Source organism: Haliotis asinina, chromosome 12 (assembly GCF_037392515.1).
Source record: "Haliotis asinina isolate JCU_RB_2024 chromosome 12, JCU_Hal_asi_v2, whole genome shotgun sequence".
NCBI lineage: Eukaryota > Metazoa > Mollusca > Gastropoda > Lepetellida > Haliotidae > Haliotis > Haliotis asinina.
The window spans coordinates 36,306,529-36,323,819 of NC_090291.1; the positions used below are offsets into that span (position 1 = coordinate 36,306,529).

The 17,291-nt window shown below is 40.2% G+C and overlaps 1 protein-coding gene across 1 annotated transcript; it reads right to left on the bottom strand.

The window, feature by feature from the left end:
• Positions 1 to 2,716: 2,716 nt before the first annotated feature.
• Positions 2,717 to 16,685, bottom strand: LOC137259003 (uncharacterized). Its single transcript, XM_067796704.1, has 5 exons — positions 16,085 to 16,685; positions 6,132 to 6,331; positions 5,598 to 5,698; positions 4,095 to 4,269; positions 2,717 to 3,164 (listed from the first exon to the last, which is right to left on the bottom strand). The coding sequence occupies exons 1-5, from the start codon at positions 16,620 to 16,622 to the stop codon at positions 3,045 to 3,047; spliced, it is 1,134 nt and encodes a 377-aa protein (XP_067652805.1). The 5' UTR covers positions 16,623 to 16,685; the 3' UTR covers positions 2,717 to 3,044.
• Between the last annotated feature and the right edge of the window lie 606 nt (positions 16,686 to 17,291).

A 17,291-nucleotide genomic window follows, 5' to 3' on the forward strand; every position in this document is an offset into this window, starting at 1 on the left:
ATGTCGCAGTATAACTGGAATATTGCTGGATACTAACACTAAACCAACATACTCAGTACCACATCATAATGTGTGTTAGAATTCAGTAAGATTCTAGGATACCTTGGCAGTGAAGGATGATCTGCCTGCATGGTATCCACCAGGGAAGGCAAAATTGTGTTGGGAATCTGAAATTCACTTCTAATGCACATACTTGAATTGTATAATGATGTTTAATAAGACATCGTCATCTGTTGGTTACCTAACCAAGTTGGTATTTCTAGCAACACCATGGCCAATCGACTTGCTGCCGTGGCAGCAGTCAACAAATCTTGAACACCACTTCTAATACCATGCTCCGATTGCATAGCCGTCATTAGATGTCAGTGATCTAACGAAGAAGAGGGACTTGCAAGTAGGTATCGATAAATTACCTCCAGTTAAACCAGCCATTGGGTACACCTACTTGAGTTGTCAGTCCAGATTTGTGGACGTCATTATGCCACGATGCCGTATTGACTCTTGTCGATCTACCCATGAATACCTGTTCAAAGGAGGAGATCCTCCGTTTTGCATCCCTTGAGATGAAAGAATCACGATCAAGCATGTCCTGTGTTGACTGTGTCGTTGTTTTTCTATCACAAAGTATAATAATTTTTAAATTATATATTTTTTATTAAGTATTTCAATGTCAAACCATTGGAGAATCCTTTTAGTGTCAATTACCATTTAATCTTTTCATTTTTTTAAAAAGAATAGACTTGTTAGACAAACTTTTATTAAAACTGTGTTGAACTGACTCAGTTCGTCAGTAACCGAATTTTCCTCCCAAGAGGATATGTAAATCACAAACATACTACTATTTTATAAGAATATTAACATAAGAATATGCCTTTAAACTCAGCTTGGGTCCATGCAGCAACCAAATGTACTGTTACTCTTCATTGTCCTTAGCTTGGAGACCTGACTTCAGTTGTTGGCAGTCTGCGGCCTGACTTCACATTGTATTGTCATCTGTAGTTAAAATGTTTCACTGAGTTTTGGGGTTTTTTTTCAAAATTTACTTTCAAGTACTATAAATTGGTTTAGTCACGAGATGCCTCAAATACTGAAGTCACTAACTCCATCCAGATTGCAGAACTAAAATGATATAATGATCAGATTTGTTTTGGACACCCATACCAGTGCTTCAAAGAAGTATGGAACATTTAGCGCATACACGCATTTGGAAGATTGAGTAAAATTCAGATGTAATGAGCCAAATAATATAGTGACAGGGGTTCGCCTACGAGTTCCAAGTGTATAAGTATGTATTCACAGTTTGAAGATATATGAAGCCAAGTGATTCAGTGATTGGGGTTCCCTTTAAGAAACCTTTTCACACTCGACCGGAATACAGATACTACGTCCTACGTTTTGCGGCAGTGTTATTCATAACACTTCAAGTCTATACATTGTACAGTGGGACATAGAATCTGGGGAAGTGGTGTCCTTGATCTACCCTAAGACCAGATTTTCAAGAAATAGGCTGCATATTCTGCAGGAAACTTACTCCAGAATTACCTGCCTTGGTGGACGTAGACTTTTCTAGTTTGTTAGGTATATAAGGGCTGTTAACACTTGCCTTGCATATCAAATACGCAAGTCACAAAACGAAAATACTGAGTGAGTGTCATTTATCATCGCTTTTAGCCCCACCTCCCCGTCACAAAAAGAACAGCATTTTGCCTTATTACTCTGCTCCTTTGTTTACTTTCCTGGACCTAATTTGGGAAGGGAGATAACTGTTACTGACGGGTGACACTGTGTAAGTGTTACCCTGAGTGAGTGAGTAAGTAAGTAAGGTTTTAAGCTGCTTTTAGGAATATTCCAGCGATAACATGGCAAACCGGAAATGGGCTTCACTTACCGCGCCCATCTGAAGATTAGAACCTGGGTTGACGTGTTGACAACAGGGCTACTCAACCGCCTAGTACTATCATAATAGGGGGATCCATAATCGTAAACCCCCCAAATCCCAGTTTTATGTTACGATCGGCATACCGTTCCACGAACCGATCTCACCCAGTTTAATCGTAATGTTAGGATCCAAAGTCTAAGGTGCAATGGCTAACATTTGATCGCTAAAATCAATCAGAGAAATCAAAATGGCGGTTTTCATGATTCTATGTGAAGAAAGAACATCAGGTATAAATTTCTGTTCTGGCTCCAGGTTCCTAAACCACAAACCACTTCCAATGTCTCCTAGACGATGCTAAGGGAGATAACTCGTGCCTCGCATTTTTCTATCTCTGACACGTAAAAGTCTCGATCTTAGCTGGGATCGGATCGTACGCTCAAGACCAACTACCCTCGCTGTAAAATCCGTTTGTGGAACGGGTGTAACTCTAGGTTTAGGCGATTGTAAAGTTGGCGTTGCTTGCTAAGCTTGATCTTAGATAAGATCGGTTTGTGTGCAACGGAACCTTTGAAAGAAAGTACCCACGATTAGCCGAGAAACTGAAGCGCGTCAGTCATTTTGGTCATTTTAGTATTCAGCAAACATGCTTGTTGCAAGAGGCGTGTTATACAGTTCAACATACGAACATACATTGTTGCCTGAAACGAAGTTTAAATGTATTTGAAATACTGAACCTTGATACAGACGTTCTGTGATTTCAGAGAAAAGCTATGGAACGTGCTGGCAGATAGCACACGGGTTGTAAAGCGAAATCCCAAAGACTAGTTGAACACGATGTAAATCCATAGTCAACATTTCGTGATTTATTTGTCATTTTCGTTTCAGTGTAATCCTGGCTAGGACAGACGGCTAACGGTGAAGTGACTGATCTAACGGTCTGTGAACAGGATCTGCATGTCGAGACCGAACTGTCATCACCTCACCGATGCTGGTTTCACAGTTCCTGTTGGTTTCCCTCCATTATTGCAGTGCCTCTGGGACGTCATGAACAACACAGACTTATATTTTGACAGTAAAATTTGAAACATTTAAAAAGAAAAAGAAAACATTATGTCGGAACGGTCTACGTAATCAGATCAGAAGATCAAGAGTGTCAGCTTGGAGATCAAGGTCTGATGTATTTCACTTCCTGTATGGAGATGTCGTTATTGATGATCAGCCGATCTGGGTTTATGTCGGGGAAGTTATCCGGCTGCTCACAGGCAAAGTTCCCGTCGAGGCTCACCTGAAATGACGACATATGCCTTTGCACACACTGTACTTGTTTAGTGGCTTTGATGCTTATGTAACGATACTGTGCAATACAAAAAACTAGTAGAAGTGCCAGAATATAAGTAATATAGAAGTCTAAATAAAATCAGAATTAGTTTTAAGCAACTGATGCTTGTCGTAAGAGGAGACCAACGTCATCGGATCGTTAGACTCGTTTACTTAGTTGATACATGTCATCGTATCCCAGTTACGAAGATCGTTGCTCTTGTCGTTTGCTAATATCACTAAACTGAAGAAAATGTCTTACATCTTCTAGGTGGAAGAGAAATTATCCGAATTACGTTTTTTCCTTTCTTGTAATGCGCATTCAACAGACACATATCCTAATGGATCACTGGATTGTCTGATCCTGACTCGATTATTTACAGACCATGGCCTTATAGTCTGGAGACTTAAGTTAAATAACAAACAGACTTACAAGTATCTCGAAACAAAAAAATCATTGAATTTTCAATTTGAATTGTAGTAAAGAAAGATAATATTACTTAGTGGGATATTTAACGCATCCTTTCGTCTCTGGACGCCATTGCACTTAAATAAGTTATGTAAGTTAGAGCCGAATTATTTTAGAAAACTTGCATACAATTGCAAAAATCAAAACATCCGAAAGGGTGGGGTCAAGAAATGAGGTCGGGTCGTTTTAGGAAACAACTTTGGAATTAGTCGTTGATTATATAGATGGACTGTCCAATATCCTCTGGCGATTAGCGTGATGCGACTTTCTAATGTGAAATATCACATGACGTGGTCAGCGAACGCTTTAACCACTACCCTATCCTACTGTTCCGCAAGAGTTACTGAGGGTCAAGGTCAGGGCACTCGCGTGACCCGGATAATATGTCTTGAAAATGGTATCGGAAACGTGAAGGAAACATTCCCCTACCTTGTATGTTTGGATGTCCCGCGCTATCTCGGCCCGAAATGCAGTTCCGACGGCAAAGGGGAAGGTTTGGACCTTCCTGCCGGACAGGTAGATGTTGTGCTGCTTGGAGGAGCTGTTGAACCGCACGTCCATATTCAATATCACCGAGTTGTCAGACAACAGCGCCATTTGAAATCTAAAGCAAGCAAGAAGACAATTTTGTACTTACAAAAAATTAACGTCGCATCTGCGTTTGTAGTAGTAGAGGTAGCAGTAGAAGAGGTAGTTGTAGTAGTAGCGGTTAATGTAGCAGTACAGTATACAGCAATGTTTATGAACAAACCTGAAAATGGCAACCCACTATATGTTACTGGCGTGCTGATTATATGCTCTTTTGTTATGATTCTTGGAATGTTCCATGGTATTTAACTAATGCCTGATGCCCAATCCCTTAAAGCTTTAAACAGTCTTTTGAATGTTCTGATGAAATATCGCCTCGCCTCGCCTCGCCTCGCCTCGCCTCGCCACGCCACGCCACGCCACGCCACGCCAAAATGACGAGCCATATGAAAACTTGAATCGGGTACCTCCATGCGTCAAATCAACTTCCCTTTCGCGCTTACTACGAAGTCACCGCCAACAGTGGCCACCCAACCCAGATACATGTATATTATCCTGTATAGCTATCTTGGCGTGAATGGTATATTCTCCGTCCAAACAATGTCTAAATGATAATTAAGCGGGTTAGTAAACATTTAAAGTCGAACAATATTTGAACGGTGATAGAAATCTGGCCTCGTCAAAGAACAGGAGAGCCGGAATCCGAATAGAAGTATCGTATGAGAGGCTGTAGTGTTTGCTTAGGCGATCCCAGTGGTAGTCATGAGTTGCAGTCATGCCATGCATGGGGTATGTACAGGAATGTGTGAGTGAATGAGTTATTAACGTCTTTTTAAAAATATTCCAGTTGTATATTAAGCTTTTGAAACACTTTAGCACGTGTTCGCATCTGAAAAACCTAAAAACACAAAACGGCACTTCTCGATACGTTAGTACTTCCGGTGACAAACATCGTTTCATACCTTTTTGATAGGTTTCATGGTTGTCAATTGACATTAAGGAACCCACAATCCTTGCAGGAATAACACATTTCCGATGTAACAATTCCCAGATTAATCAACCATTACGACGTTCAAGAGCTGTGGCAGCCAAGCATATTTATCTGGTCCCGGAAGTAAACTTGGCCCCACCTCGCATATCGAAAATTGACTCGCGCAAAGGAATCGGGGACCAGGTGTTCTGAAAGTGGTACCTCACGGGACTACAGGACATTGTCAACGATAAATGGTTTTATTCATACATAGGACGCAACTCCGCGTGACAAGCTGGGTTCAACGGCCAACAGGCATGTGTACAGTGATGACGTTAGTGTCAGGAAATCAACAGCAAAAATTATGCCATGTTTGAAGAGGGTGTCTCAAAAAATACATTGCTAAAGTAGTAAGATCATTTCATGTGACTGACCGTGTGCTAGAAGTGGGCGTGGCGATGATCTCAACCCGGGACCCCACGGTCATCTCACAAGGGAGAGCCGCCTCGAAGTTAACAGACTGCAAGTTAAAGGACTAAACACATTAGTGACGTATCAGAAACATGTATAAAAACAACCTCTGTACTAACTCATTTAAAGTCCTTGAAAGGTGTGAAATTAATGGAAACTTACTAAGAATTGTTCGGCTCCTCTATATCGTTTCGAGCAAAGAAAGGTATGTGTCTAACAAAAACCAATCGCCTCCCCTGAATATCCACTTATGTTTCAATTAAGGAGCCGTGTATGGCCACACCACTAAACCTATGATGGTCTTCATCGGAATGTGAAGTAATGTTTACCTAAGGGAGACAAATCTGCGTTTGAAACCAATGAGCAGTGTATCGCTACGCCACTGAACTGCTGATAGTCTGCATCTGAATATCAAATAATGTTGTCCTAAGGGAGACAAGTCTGCGCATCAAACTATTGAGTCCTGTATAAATCGCGCAGCACCAAACACAACTAACCGGGTTTATCCACAAAGCCCGGTTACACTGGCCGTTTAGTCCATTCCACTCGCCCGTGCTGGAGCAGCGGTACTTGGCGCTCCTTCCACAGAACAGGAAGCCAGGCCTACAGCTATACGTGGCCCTTGCTCCGACAAACTGTCCTTCAGAAGTCACATCAGCGTTAGGCAAGGAAGGGGGGTTGTTGCATACCTGTAACTCTGTAATAAAGGAAAATATGGGTAAACCCGTGGGTTCCTGCACGTATACACATCCCGATAAAAGAATTTCAGAATTCAGAGTTTGTGTTTTTGTTTTTAACGTCAGAGTAATATGTTATTATAGTAAGGTGACGAGTTAATCGAATGATGACGGCACAAACCAGTGAGTGACGTAGTAATGAACCGAGAATCATGCCAAATACCGTTGTCGTAAAATGCAACAGATGGAATCAGGTGGGCAGACTTGCTGACCTGGCTGATGTATATCATCGTAAATAGATGCTCATGCTGTTGATCACTGGATTGTCTGGTCCATACTCGATTATTTACAAAACGTCGTCATATTGTACTATATTCAGCTCACAAACAATAAGTGATCGGTAATCCGGAGTGTATTTATTTTGTCAGTGCAACTCATGTAGGATTCCAGAGGCCACTGGACATAAAAATGAGGCTAACTGATGAATAATCGAGCGGAAGTTCATTAAACACTTGTGATCACATCTGGACTAGGCAAACGGAAATTGTGAACGATTAAACTATCATCTCATGCAACTCACTGCGATGGTACTAACACCCTGCTATCGGAAGGCAAAGCTTGAATGTTAAGGGAGAACAACTAGAATATACAGCATCAACGCCGGACAATAAACAACCTCGATTATCCAACAAAACAGACATCACTAACTGTGATCACTAGCGGTGACATAAGTTTGAATGAATGACTCAGATCAGTGACGACACCGGGTGTTCGAGAAAGGAGTAAGTATGGCATGCTCTACAGCCGGCACTGAGGACCTATACAAAGACGTAGTCTTTGAGTATCTATAAGAGTAAAGGAAACCAAGATTTCTTTCAAACTTAGCACTCGTGAACGGCCACCTCCTCGTGGTGGGTGCTGGGTAACGCTAAGAGCCGTTCACCTCCGTTGTGGACCCGGGGGCATATTTGGTCCACCAACCCGATTGCCGTGGGTTGCGGTCCTGTGTCGGCGGAGAAAGGGATCCTGGTGGTTGAGGGCAATAGGGGACTGTAACCGTGTCCCTGTTACTCAATGCACCACTTTGGCCCTGACTTCACCCAGACGGGAGGTTGAATGGGCCCGGTAGATAGATAGATAGATTTTTTATGTTTTGCCCAGAGTCGTATGCCCAGATGGCGGTGACTCATGGGCCAATCTGGTGGAATGATTAAACTTTCATTTTTCTGCTGGAGTATATCATCCGGGTATCCTTGGTGCTGCAAGCTGGAGGTCCGCTTTTTAGCATTGTCCTTGTGGTATTCCGTGGTGGGTGGGGAGCTCGGATGATGAACCATATTACACTAACCATGACTTACGAAATTCCAACCAAAAAAACAAAACGTCCACTTGAAAATGATCCTGTTGATACTGACCACAGACCGTCTGCATCGATTGAGTATTAGCCGCGTTTCGTTGTGATTGAGACTCCTGAAAAGACACCGTTAAAGCTGAACCCCTTTGCTGTATCCAAGGGTATTCAAGGTATCGCTGGGGATGTTAAAAACATTAGACGCTTACGTTCGGGTGCGCTGCAAGTTGAATGCGGGAAAAATCAACAAGCAATCAACCTGATGAACATTATAAATCTTTCGTGGGCATTCCGGTCACGGTCTGTGCTCACAAAACCTTGAATACAAGAAAAGGTATCGTGAGAGATCGTGATCGATTGTTCGAAATGTCGGACCTTGATATAGCATCAGAAATGAAGGATCAAGATGTTCTTTATATGAAGCGCTTTTCAACTCGGAAAAACAACGAAACCATCAAAACGAATACGTACAAATGCACCCAAATCAGTGAAGGCAGGCTACTGTAACATTCAAGTTGACACCTACATCCCCAACCCGCTCATGTGTTTTAAATGCCGGAAATATGGACACGGGGTAACTACTTGCACATTGTTGTGTGTGCTGACTGTGGTGAGAAAACACACACTACAGAAGATTGTACTAGTGATTTTAAAAAATGCATCAACTGCTCAGGCGACCATTCCTCATTTATTTTCTAAACAGTGTCCTTTTTGGAAAGAACAAATGGCGATAAACAAAATCAAATTTACTCAAAATATCTCTTTTTCTGAGGCAAAAAATGTTATAGAGATCTGATCTTCCAGAAAGTTATGCTACAGTAGCAAAACCATCATCTGAGTCTAACTCTAAAATAACAAAATCATCCACTGGCTGCCAAACTACTTTGACTTGGGTCAAGTCCCCACAGCTGTTGTACCCAGCTATATCATCTGAGACTGAAGAATCACTTCCTAGTACATCATAGTCTTCTTCTTACCACAAATCATCATCTCAGTCAAACTCAACATCTCAATCGACAGCTGATAGTCAACAAACTGTTAAAAGTAAACCTAAGCCAAAGTCTGATGGTTCAAAGCAACAAAGTGGCAGAGCCCCTAAAGGGTCGCAAAATAGAATTCAGATGTTCAATAAATATGGGTCTCTTGAAGACATGGACGTATCTGAAAACGTCCATTCTAGGGCACATAGCTTGTCGCCCTGCGAAAGAGTGCGGGGTAGATCCCCAATAAATCCCTCAAAAAGATAGTTTATTCCAATAATATTGTACAGTGGAACTGTAGAGGATTGAGGACTAATTTACATGAATTACGGCTATTAATCCAAGATTTTACACCTTCAGCGATCTGTCTTCAAGAGACATATTTAAGAGACATATTTAAAACAGAAAACAGACAGATACATTTGACCTTCGTCATTTTAATGCATACCATTGTTTTTTTACCTCTGGGCGATAGGGTCACTGGAGGATCATCCATTCTAGACTGACAAAACGTTATCCATAGCCCTGTTTCATTTACTACTAATATTCAGGCTGTTGCAGTGAGAATTCACATGTAGCGTTTACACAATGCTCTCTCTATATCGCTCCGTCTTCGACGTTTCACGAAACTGATCTCCAAGCTCTGTATGACCAACTCCCACAGCCCTGTATTATAATGGGAGATTTCAATAGGCACAGCCCACTCTGGGGTAGTGTAACTACAAACACTAAAGGTAAATCGCAGGAGGTCTTTTGTTCTGACAAAGATTTATGTATTTATAATGATGGTTCCAACACAAATTTACACCCTCTGTACAGGGACCTATTCTGCTCCCGACGTGTCACTCACAAATTCAGAACTACTCAATGAATTTGAATGGTCAGTCCACGATGACGTAAGTGGAAGTGACCATTTTCCTACTATACTAAAATCTGTAACTCCATCTGATCTTCGTACATCATCAAGACGGAATTTTTAAAAGGCCAACTGGGTTTATATGAAACTTAAACCTGAACGGTTTATTGACGTTCCGGATGCAATTAAATGTTTTTCGGATGAACTGAATTCCATAGCTGATGAGTGTATACCAAATTCCTCTGCAGTTCCACATACTGGTATTCGAAAACCATGGTTCAACAATGACTGTAAACAAGCTAGGAAGGCAAGGGAAAAAAAGCAGAACACTATTTCCGTCGCCATCCTATGGTGCATAATTTAAATAAGTTTAAAATATTTAAAATGCTAAATCACGGTGTATCTTGAAACAGAACAAATGCCAATCTTGGCAAAATTATGTATCCAAAATATATTCTCGGACACCCATGTCGAAGATATGGAACATGGCCCAGAAAATTAAAGGTAATGGTACTAATCTAGTGTCCGTCATCTGAAACATGGAGATCAATTGCCTACTGATAAATCAGATATTGTAAATAAACTGGCTGAAACTCTCGCTAAACATTCTTCCTCCTCTAATGGTGTGCCTAAATTCCAACAATATCAAACACAACAAGAAAAGAAAACTATTAATTTCAACTCATATAATGGGGAAGACTATAATGAAACATTTTCTATTCATGAACTCCATACTGCTCTTGATCAAGCTCATGACACTGCTACAGGAGCTAATAACATACATTATCAACTCCTGAAGCACTTCCCAGAATCCTGTTTAGAGACGCTCTTGTATAGTTTATATGATAGTTGGACTTCGGGAAATTTCCTTCTTCGTGGCGTGACGCTATAGTAGTACCGATACCCAAACCTGGACGTGACCATACGGATCCATCCAATTATTGTCCGATCCTGTTTAGAGACGCTGTTATATGTTTTTGATGATATTTGGACTTCAGTGAAATTTCCTTCTTCATGACTTGACGCTACAGTAGTACCGATACCCAAACCTGGACGTGGTCATACGGATCCATCCAATTATCGTCCGATTTCATTAACTAGCTGTGTTTGCAAGACCATGGAAGGCATAATAAATAATCGACTTTGTTTGGTACTTGGAAAGAAATAATCTCAACACAGACATACAGTTTGGTTTCCATAAAAAACAGAAGTACAGTCGACCACTTAGTGCGTTTGGAATCATTAGTTAAAAACGCACTAATTAATAAACAACATGCTGTGTCTATCTTTTTTTTATCTAGAAAAACCTTATGGCACAAACTGGAAATATGGTATTTTAAGAGACTTACATGACTCCGGCTTGCGATGTTGTTTGCCTCAATTTATATGAGGCAAATAATGACAGGACAGTTTCAAGTCCGCGTGGGTTCTACCCTGTCTGATCATTACAATCAGGATCAGGGTGTTCCACAAGGCAGTATTTTGTCTGTCACACTTTTTAGTATAAAGATAAACAGTTTAACTAAAGTTTTAAACGATTCAATTAATGGATCATTATTTGTTGATGGTTTTAATATTTCTTGTGGTAAAAATATGCATACCATTGAACGGCAACTACAGTTGTGGTTAAACAAGATTAATAAATGGTGTCTTGTAAACGGCTTTAAATTTTCTAAATCGAAAACTAAACGCATACATTTTTGTCGAAAATACAACCTACATAAAAACTAAATGCCTGAAAGCACCTGACTTGTTGAAAGTGGTTTCAAATTCTAAATGGGGAGGGGATCAAGTTACCCTTCTCCATCTATATCGATCACTCTTGCGTTCTAAACTTGATTATGGCTCCATCGCCTATGGTGGATCCTGCAAAAGCAGCTTGAAATTATTAGGTTCTGTCCTGGTCCAGTATGAAGGTCTAAGACTTTGTCTCGACTCCTTTCAAACTTCACCTGTTGGCGGCCTGTACTTCGAGACTGATGAAATATCTCGTGAGCAGCGACGTATAAAATAAGTTTTACAGTATAAAAAAAATATATTCCAATGAGTCAAACCCTGCATTTAACTGTGTTTTCAATCTTGTGTATGAGGATTTATACAATAACAAATCATCTCCTAACACTGATCACATTTAGAAAATCAGAAATGAATGAATTACAAATTCAATATCAACAAGAAAATAATCAATTAAAATATAAATATAGCAATTATAAATCCTTATTTACAGATGGATCCAAGGACGGTGGCGCAGTGGCTTGTGTCACTGGATCCAGAACAACATCCTTTAGATTACCGGATAACAGCTCTATTTTCACAGCAGAAGCTAACGCCATATTAACGTCTCTTAAATATATTCAAAGATACCCTACACATAAACAGTATACAATCTTTTCAGACTCTATTTCTTGCCTTCAGGCTATTAAAAATATTTCTTGTAAACATCCATTTTTAATTGAATTTATTGAATTGTATAATAATCTGGCCAATACGACATCGTCTTTTGTTGGTTACCCAGCCACGTAGGCATTTCTGGTAACACAATGACCGATCTTGCTGCCAAGGCAGCACTCAACAAATCTGTTACACCACGTCTTATTCCATACTCTGATTACAAAGCTAGCATTAGAACTTACATCCGTGATCTGATGCAGAAGAATGTGTACCCTCAAAGGGGGTTGAAGTATTGTAAAATTATTGTCCTCCTGAGAGGGTACGTAAGTCCAAAAACATTCACAGTAAATTTAAACTTTCCACTGTTCTTAGTCTTAGCATATGTGTATTTTTATTTTTTGGCTAGATGTGTCTAAATTGCTAACAGCTGAGGGGATGATTTAAATCCAACTAGGATCCATACAGGTAGCAAAGGTTCTGTAAGTCCCCATGGTCCATGGTATGGTGATCTACTTCCAGTTGTTGGCCATCTGTAGCCTGATTTTATATTGTATTGTCCGAATAGCGATATTAGTTTTCACTTTCCACGCTGTTTTTAATTCCATTTGTGATACTCTAGTTGTTTTACTGTCCTTCGTTGACAGTTTTTATGGCAGACCTGTATTTCATTTCAGTATTAAATGTTCTCGTCACGATATGGCTGAGATATTGCCGATGTGACGTTAAATATTAACTCACTTACTTTTTCAAAATTTCTAATGACGCCGTGAGAAGGTAGATTGTGAACCCGAGGAAATCTTGCCTTATTTAGAGCTTTAGCATTGCACGAAAGGGCGGCTGGTTGGGGAACTTCTGCGGTTCGGGGATTGTGAGACAGAACAAGGTGTCCTTTTAGACTGCCGATCATTTTGGAATAGCTACATACATCAACACAGATCCTTCTCAATGAATCTTGTTTAAGATTACTTCTAAATACGTAATACTACAACTTTAACATCATCAAGTACATATATAACAACATTAATGTAAAATTAATGAACAAGTGTTGTTTACGTTATTGCTCAAATTGTTTATTTTATTTGTTTTCTATATAAATTTTGTGACGATTGAAGCTGGCATGTGCCTAAATATTTGAGTGACACTAACATTTACTATCATGTCAGTTGACCTACATTGCAACAGGTAATAGTGTCTGGAATACTGACCACCTGGACAGATTGGTATCGGTGACCAGGGCCCCGTTTCACAAAACTCTCGTAAGCCCAAGATCTCGTAACTTTTCTCGTAGCATTTGCACCTGCTATGTTATAGTATGCCAGCCACAAATCCTACGAGAAAAATTACGAGATCTTAGGCTTACGAGAGTTTTGTGAAACAGGGCCCTGGCCTTCAACAGACTTGATCCGAGCTGCTCTCTGGGTAGAATGTCTAGCAAAATACCTCCACCTCACACGGAGTTACGAGGTTGCAAGTGATCCCAATTATGACATACCTGGCATGGGTGATTGGTTAGTGCATTAGATGGGCGGGCCCTCGGGTAATCTACCCCGGGATCGTTGTTCATAAAATCTATCACTGGATTGTCTGGGCCAGACGGGGTTAATGACACATCATCACATCAATGAACATTTTGTTTTGAATTTGAAATGGCTGGAAGAGACCTGGGCCCCGTTTCACAAAACTCTCGTAAGCCTAAGGTCTCGTAACTTTTCTCGTAGCATTTCCACCTCCTATGTTACAGTATGCCAGGCACAAATGCTACGAGAAAAGTTACGATACCTTAGGCTTACGAGAGTTTTGTGAAACGGGGCCGTGAATGTGACTTTGAACAATTCTGAACATTTACATTGTCGCAATAACAAGACACACATTGACGGACGATGTGAAATATATCTGGTGTGAGAACTATATACTGAATGACTTCAGCTATCGAAATGTGTGTACATTGTAATTAAATGGCCTACACATTAAGACGAGAACCCTTTCATGGATACAAACTATAATGGTTGTATTCGGTCCGTTTCGTTCTTTGAAACAGACCATAATGATAAACCAATTCTTTGTAACATTTTATATTTGGGATTACACGTTCTTAGTAAAGTACAGATTTTAGTACTTTTGGAGGGATTCGAACCCGCACCCTCAGTCCGGATCGCCAGCACACAAACTGAGCCATTGCGACTTACACTGCTAATTTTGACTACTTTCTAAAATGGCATTGTGTCATCATTTCCTTGTAGAGTAACATGTAGTTTTAAAAACAGACCACTCGGCTGTTTCAGATTCTAGTACTTCTTGTGTGATTGTAACATTGAGTAATAAACAGTTCCTCGGTATTCTCAATTCTGTTCTGAAAATCGTTAATGGGATATCTAAATGACTTAAGGTCAACTGATTCATCCAAATTTCGGTTAGTGCCAAGCTTCTGATTATGGATAGAAATGACAAAAGCTGGTCAAAAACCTGAGCGATTCAAAGACTAAACTAACAATAAAAAATAGATAAAATAAACTAACACGTCACAATTCTGTTATTTGTTCAGGCCTCTCAGCCCAGTGGTCAGTTTCTGACAAATTCAACTTTGTTATCATGGATATGTCAAGGATGAGAAAATAAAGCCTAAAAATAAAGAGATAAAGGCATCAGAGGACCTCTTTCTCCAAACTGTTACGACATAACGACAGGTTGAATACAATCAATACAGTCACTGATCCAAGTATGGATATAGCGACATTGATATGATCCTCTCTTCATTATCTATCAAAATAAAACTCATGTTAGCTGAACTGCTCCACGTACACATGGTTGAACTTTTCTTTAGACTTCTCTTGTGTCAGATATACGAAACTAATGCCACGTTTGCTTTGAATATCCATATAAAACAGGTGAATAAACATTGTGAATGCGTGAGAGTGAACGAGCATCTGCTATACGCTTTGCGGTATAAGGTAATACGACAATTGTCAAGCTATTTCAGATGATAACCGGGCCGGTTGTGCAGCCAACAAGATTGATGTCCGGCGTTAACCAACATTGTAAACCAAAAGTTACTGTATTCTGTAATCTGATTGGTTGAAAAACATGAATAAATGGTATTAGATTCCCGGAAACTGAAAGACTATTCACGGCTTATTGACACGTAAACAATTGTTTTGTTGTGTCATCAACAGTGGTGACGTCATTCAAATCATATTGTGACGTAAAGTTAGAATGACGTCACAAATGAGCAACTCCAGATGCTACCATGAGAACCAGCTGAAACGACAGCTGATGACACTTCACTGCTGTGTCCATATTCGATGTAAACGAGTGCAGACACTAAAACCCCTTTGGTTTACTTTTGTGTTTACAATGTCGATAAACATCATGTGTTGGCCAATTTCCGGGTGTTATTGAGTATTTGAAGCACGGGAATATTTCATTTGAAACCTCCGGCTGACATGATGTTTATCTCCTAAAAGAAAAACTGCAGTTTGCTGAGTGTGGCATATAATGTATGTAATAGCAAAGACACACAATGGGATAGCTGAGCGTTTCAAACAACAAAGACAAAGTATGAAGGGTGTGGCTTTAACAACGTAGACAAAGTTTGTTGAGTGTGTTGTTCAACAGCTTAGACACCGTTTGTTGAGTGTGTTGTTCAACAACGTAGTCAGAGTGTGTTGTTTAACAATGGGGGCAAACGATAGGTTTGAAGAGTGTGACTTTAAACAACAAGGACAAAGGCTTTGAGTGTGACGTTCAACAACAATGAGAAACAACAGGTTTAAAGAGCGTAACGTTAAACAACAAAGACAGTGTTGGTTGAATATGACGATTAACAACGCAGACAAAGTTTGTTGAGTGTGTTGTTCAACTACAGGGACAAATAGCAAGTCTTAAGAGGGTGTGACGTTTAACAACAAAAACAGGAAAACAACAAGTTTGAAGAGTGTGACGTTAAACAACTTTAACAAAGACAAAATGTGTTGAGTGTGGTACTCAACAACAGGGAAAACAAGAAGTTTCAGGAGTGTGACTTAAAACAACGTTAACAAAGACAAAATTTGTTAAGTGTGGTGCTGAACAACAGGGAGAAAAAACAAGTTTGAAGAATGTTGTTAAACAACAAAGACAACGTTTGTTGAGTGTCTTGTTCAACAATAAAGACAAAGTTTGTTACGTATGGCGTTAAAACATCAAAGAAACAAGTTACCTGGAAAACACCCTCCCAACAGAGCAATTGACTCATCGTTCTGCCCAGACGCGCACTGGCTACTGTCATTCCGACTCGTTCCATCGAGGCTAAAAGTCAGCGAGTCTAACTCTACTCCATACCTGTCAGCATGTTCTGCCCTCACTGTCAACGAATAATTTCCCGCAGCAAGCCTCCTTTCAACTCCAATGTTCACAACTTCCAAAATATCATTCCACAATTCACCTTTTCCAACAAGCTCTCGTGTTTCCACCCTTCCAATCTCTCTGCCATTAATAGAGAAGGTTATGAGATCCTTCAAGCCGTCATTGGAGTATCTTAGTTTGTCAAGCCGAAATGTTTTCTCTTTCGTCAAGCATATTTTATAAGTCAATGACTCGGTGTTGTATAAAACAACGGTTTTCTTATTTGAAGCATCTGCTCGATTGCGTAGGCGGCAGTTTGTGAGTGTAAGATTGTCAAATTCTACAGTGACTTCGTGGGTCAAGGAAGTCCTCATGAACGACAGGAACAGCAACACTGCAAACAACGTGTACATCGTATCGGCTCTCTGGTCTAGCAAGCGCTTCGAAAACCCTCCCTTTGTGTCCTTGGTTTTGGTGTCAAATGATCGCTATATCGGCGCATGTATAAAGCTTAAGAACAGGAAACAGCGACATTGCGCCCCATTACGATAAGGCATAGACGGAATGTTTACACGACCAGGTGAAGTAAAGATCCTGAATAGCAGGATATGATGTGAATTCATGGCATGGTGTGAATGTTTCTGTTGAAATTTAACATCCTTGCATATCTCATAAGCCACATGATGGTTCCACGACACCCGTGTTTATCAGTACCTTGGGCCTCTGGCCCTGACTTAGTAATATTCCCACTGACATTATATAACTAACACCAATCAGCGTTCTCCGTACACTTCTACAGACACATACGGCGATGCAATTCCCTTTGAAAAGTTGCATCCCTTAGAGTGAGTGAGTGAGTGAGTGAGTGAGTTAATATTTAACGTCACATCGGCAATTTCTCAGCCATATCGTGAAGAGGACACTTGAATGAACACTTAAATGAAATTTATGCACATTCTAAAAATCTGTCAACGAAGGACAGTAAAACAACTAGAATATCACAAGTTTGATTAAAACCTGCATGAAAAGTTAAAACCAATATCACTATTTAGACAATACAATATAAGAAGAGGCTATAGATC

Bases quoted from the DNA above. Each gene is read 5' to 3' on its own strand.
- LOC137259003 (XM_067796704.1), bottom strand. From the start codon at position 16,622: ATGTACACGTTGTTTGCAGTGTTGCTGTTCCTGTCGTTCATGAGGACT. The intron at 5,699-6,131 runs GTTAGTTGTGTT...TAATGTGTTTAG, and splicing joins GGGCTTTGTGGATAAACCCG to TCCTTTAACTTGCAGTCTGT. The intron at 3,165-4,094 runs GTAGGGGAATGT...TCGTCATTTCAG, and splicing joins GGGACATCCAAACATACAAG to GTGAGCCTCGACGGGAACTT.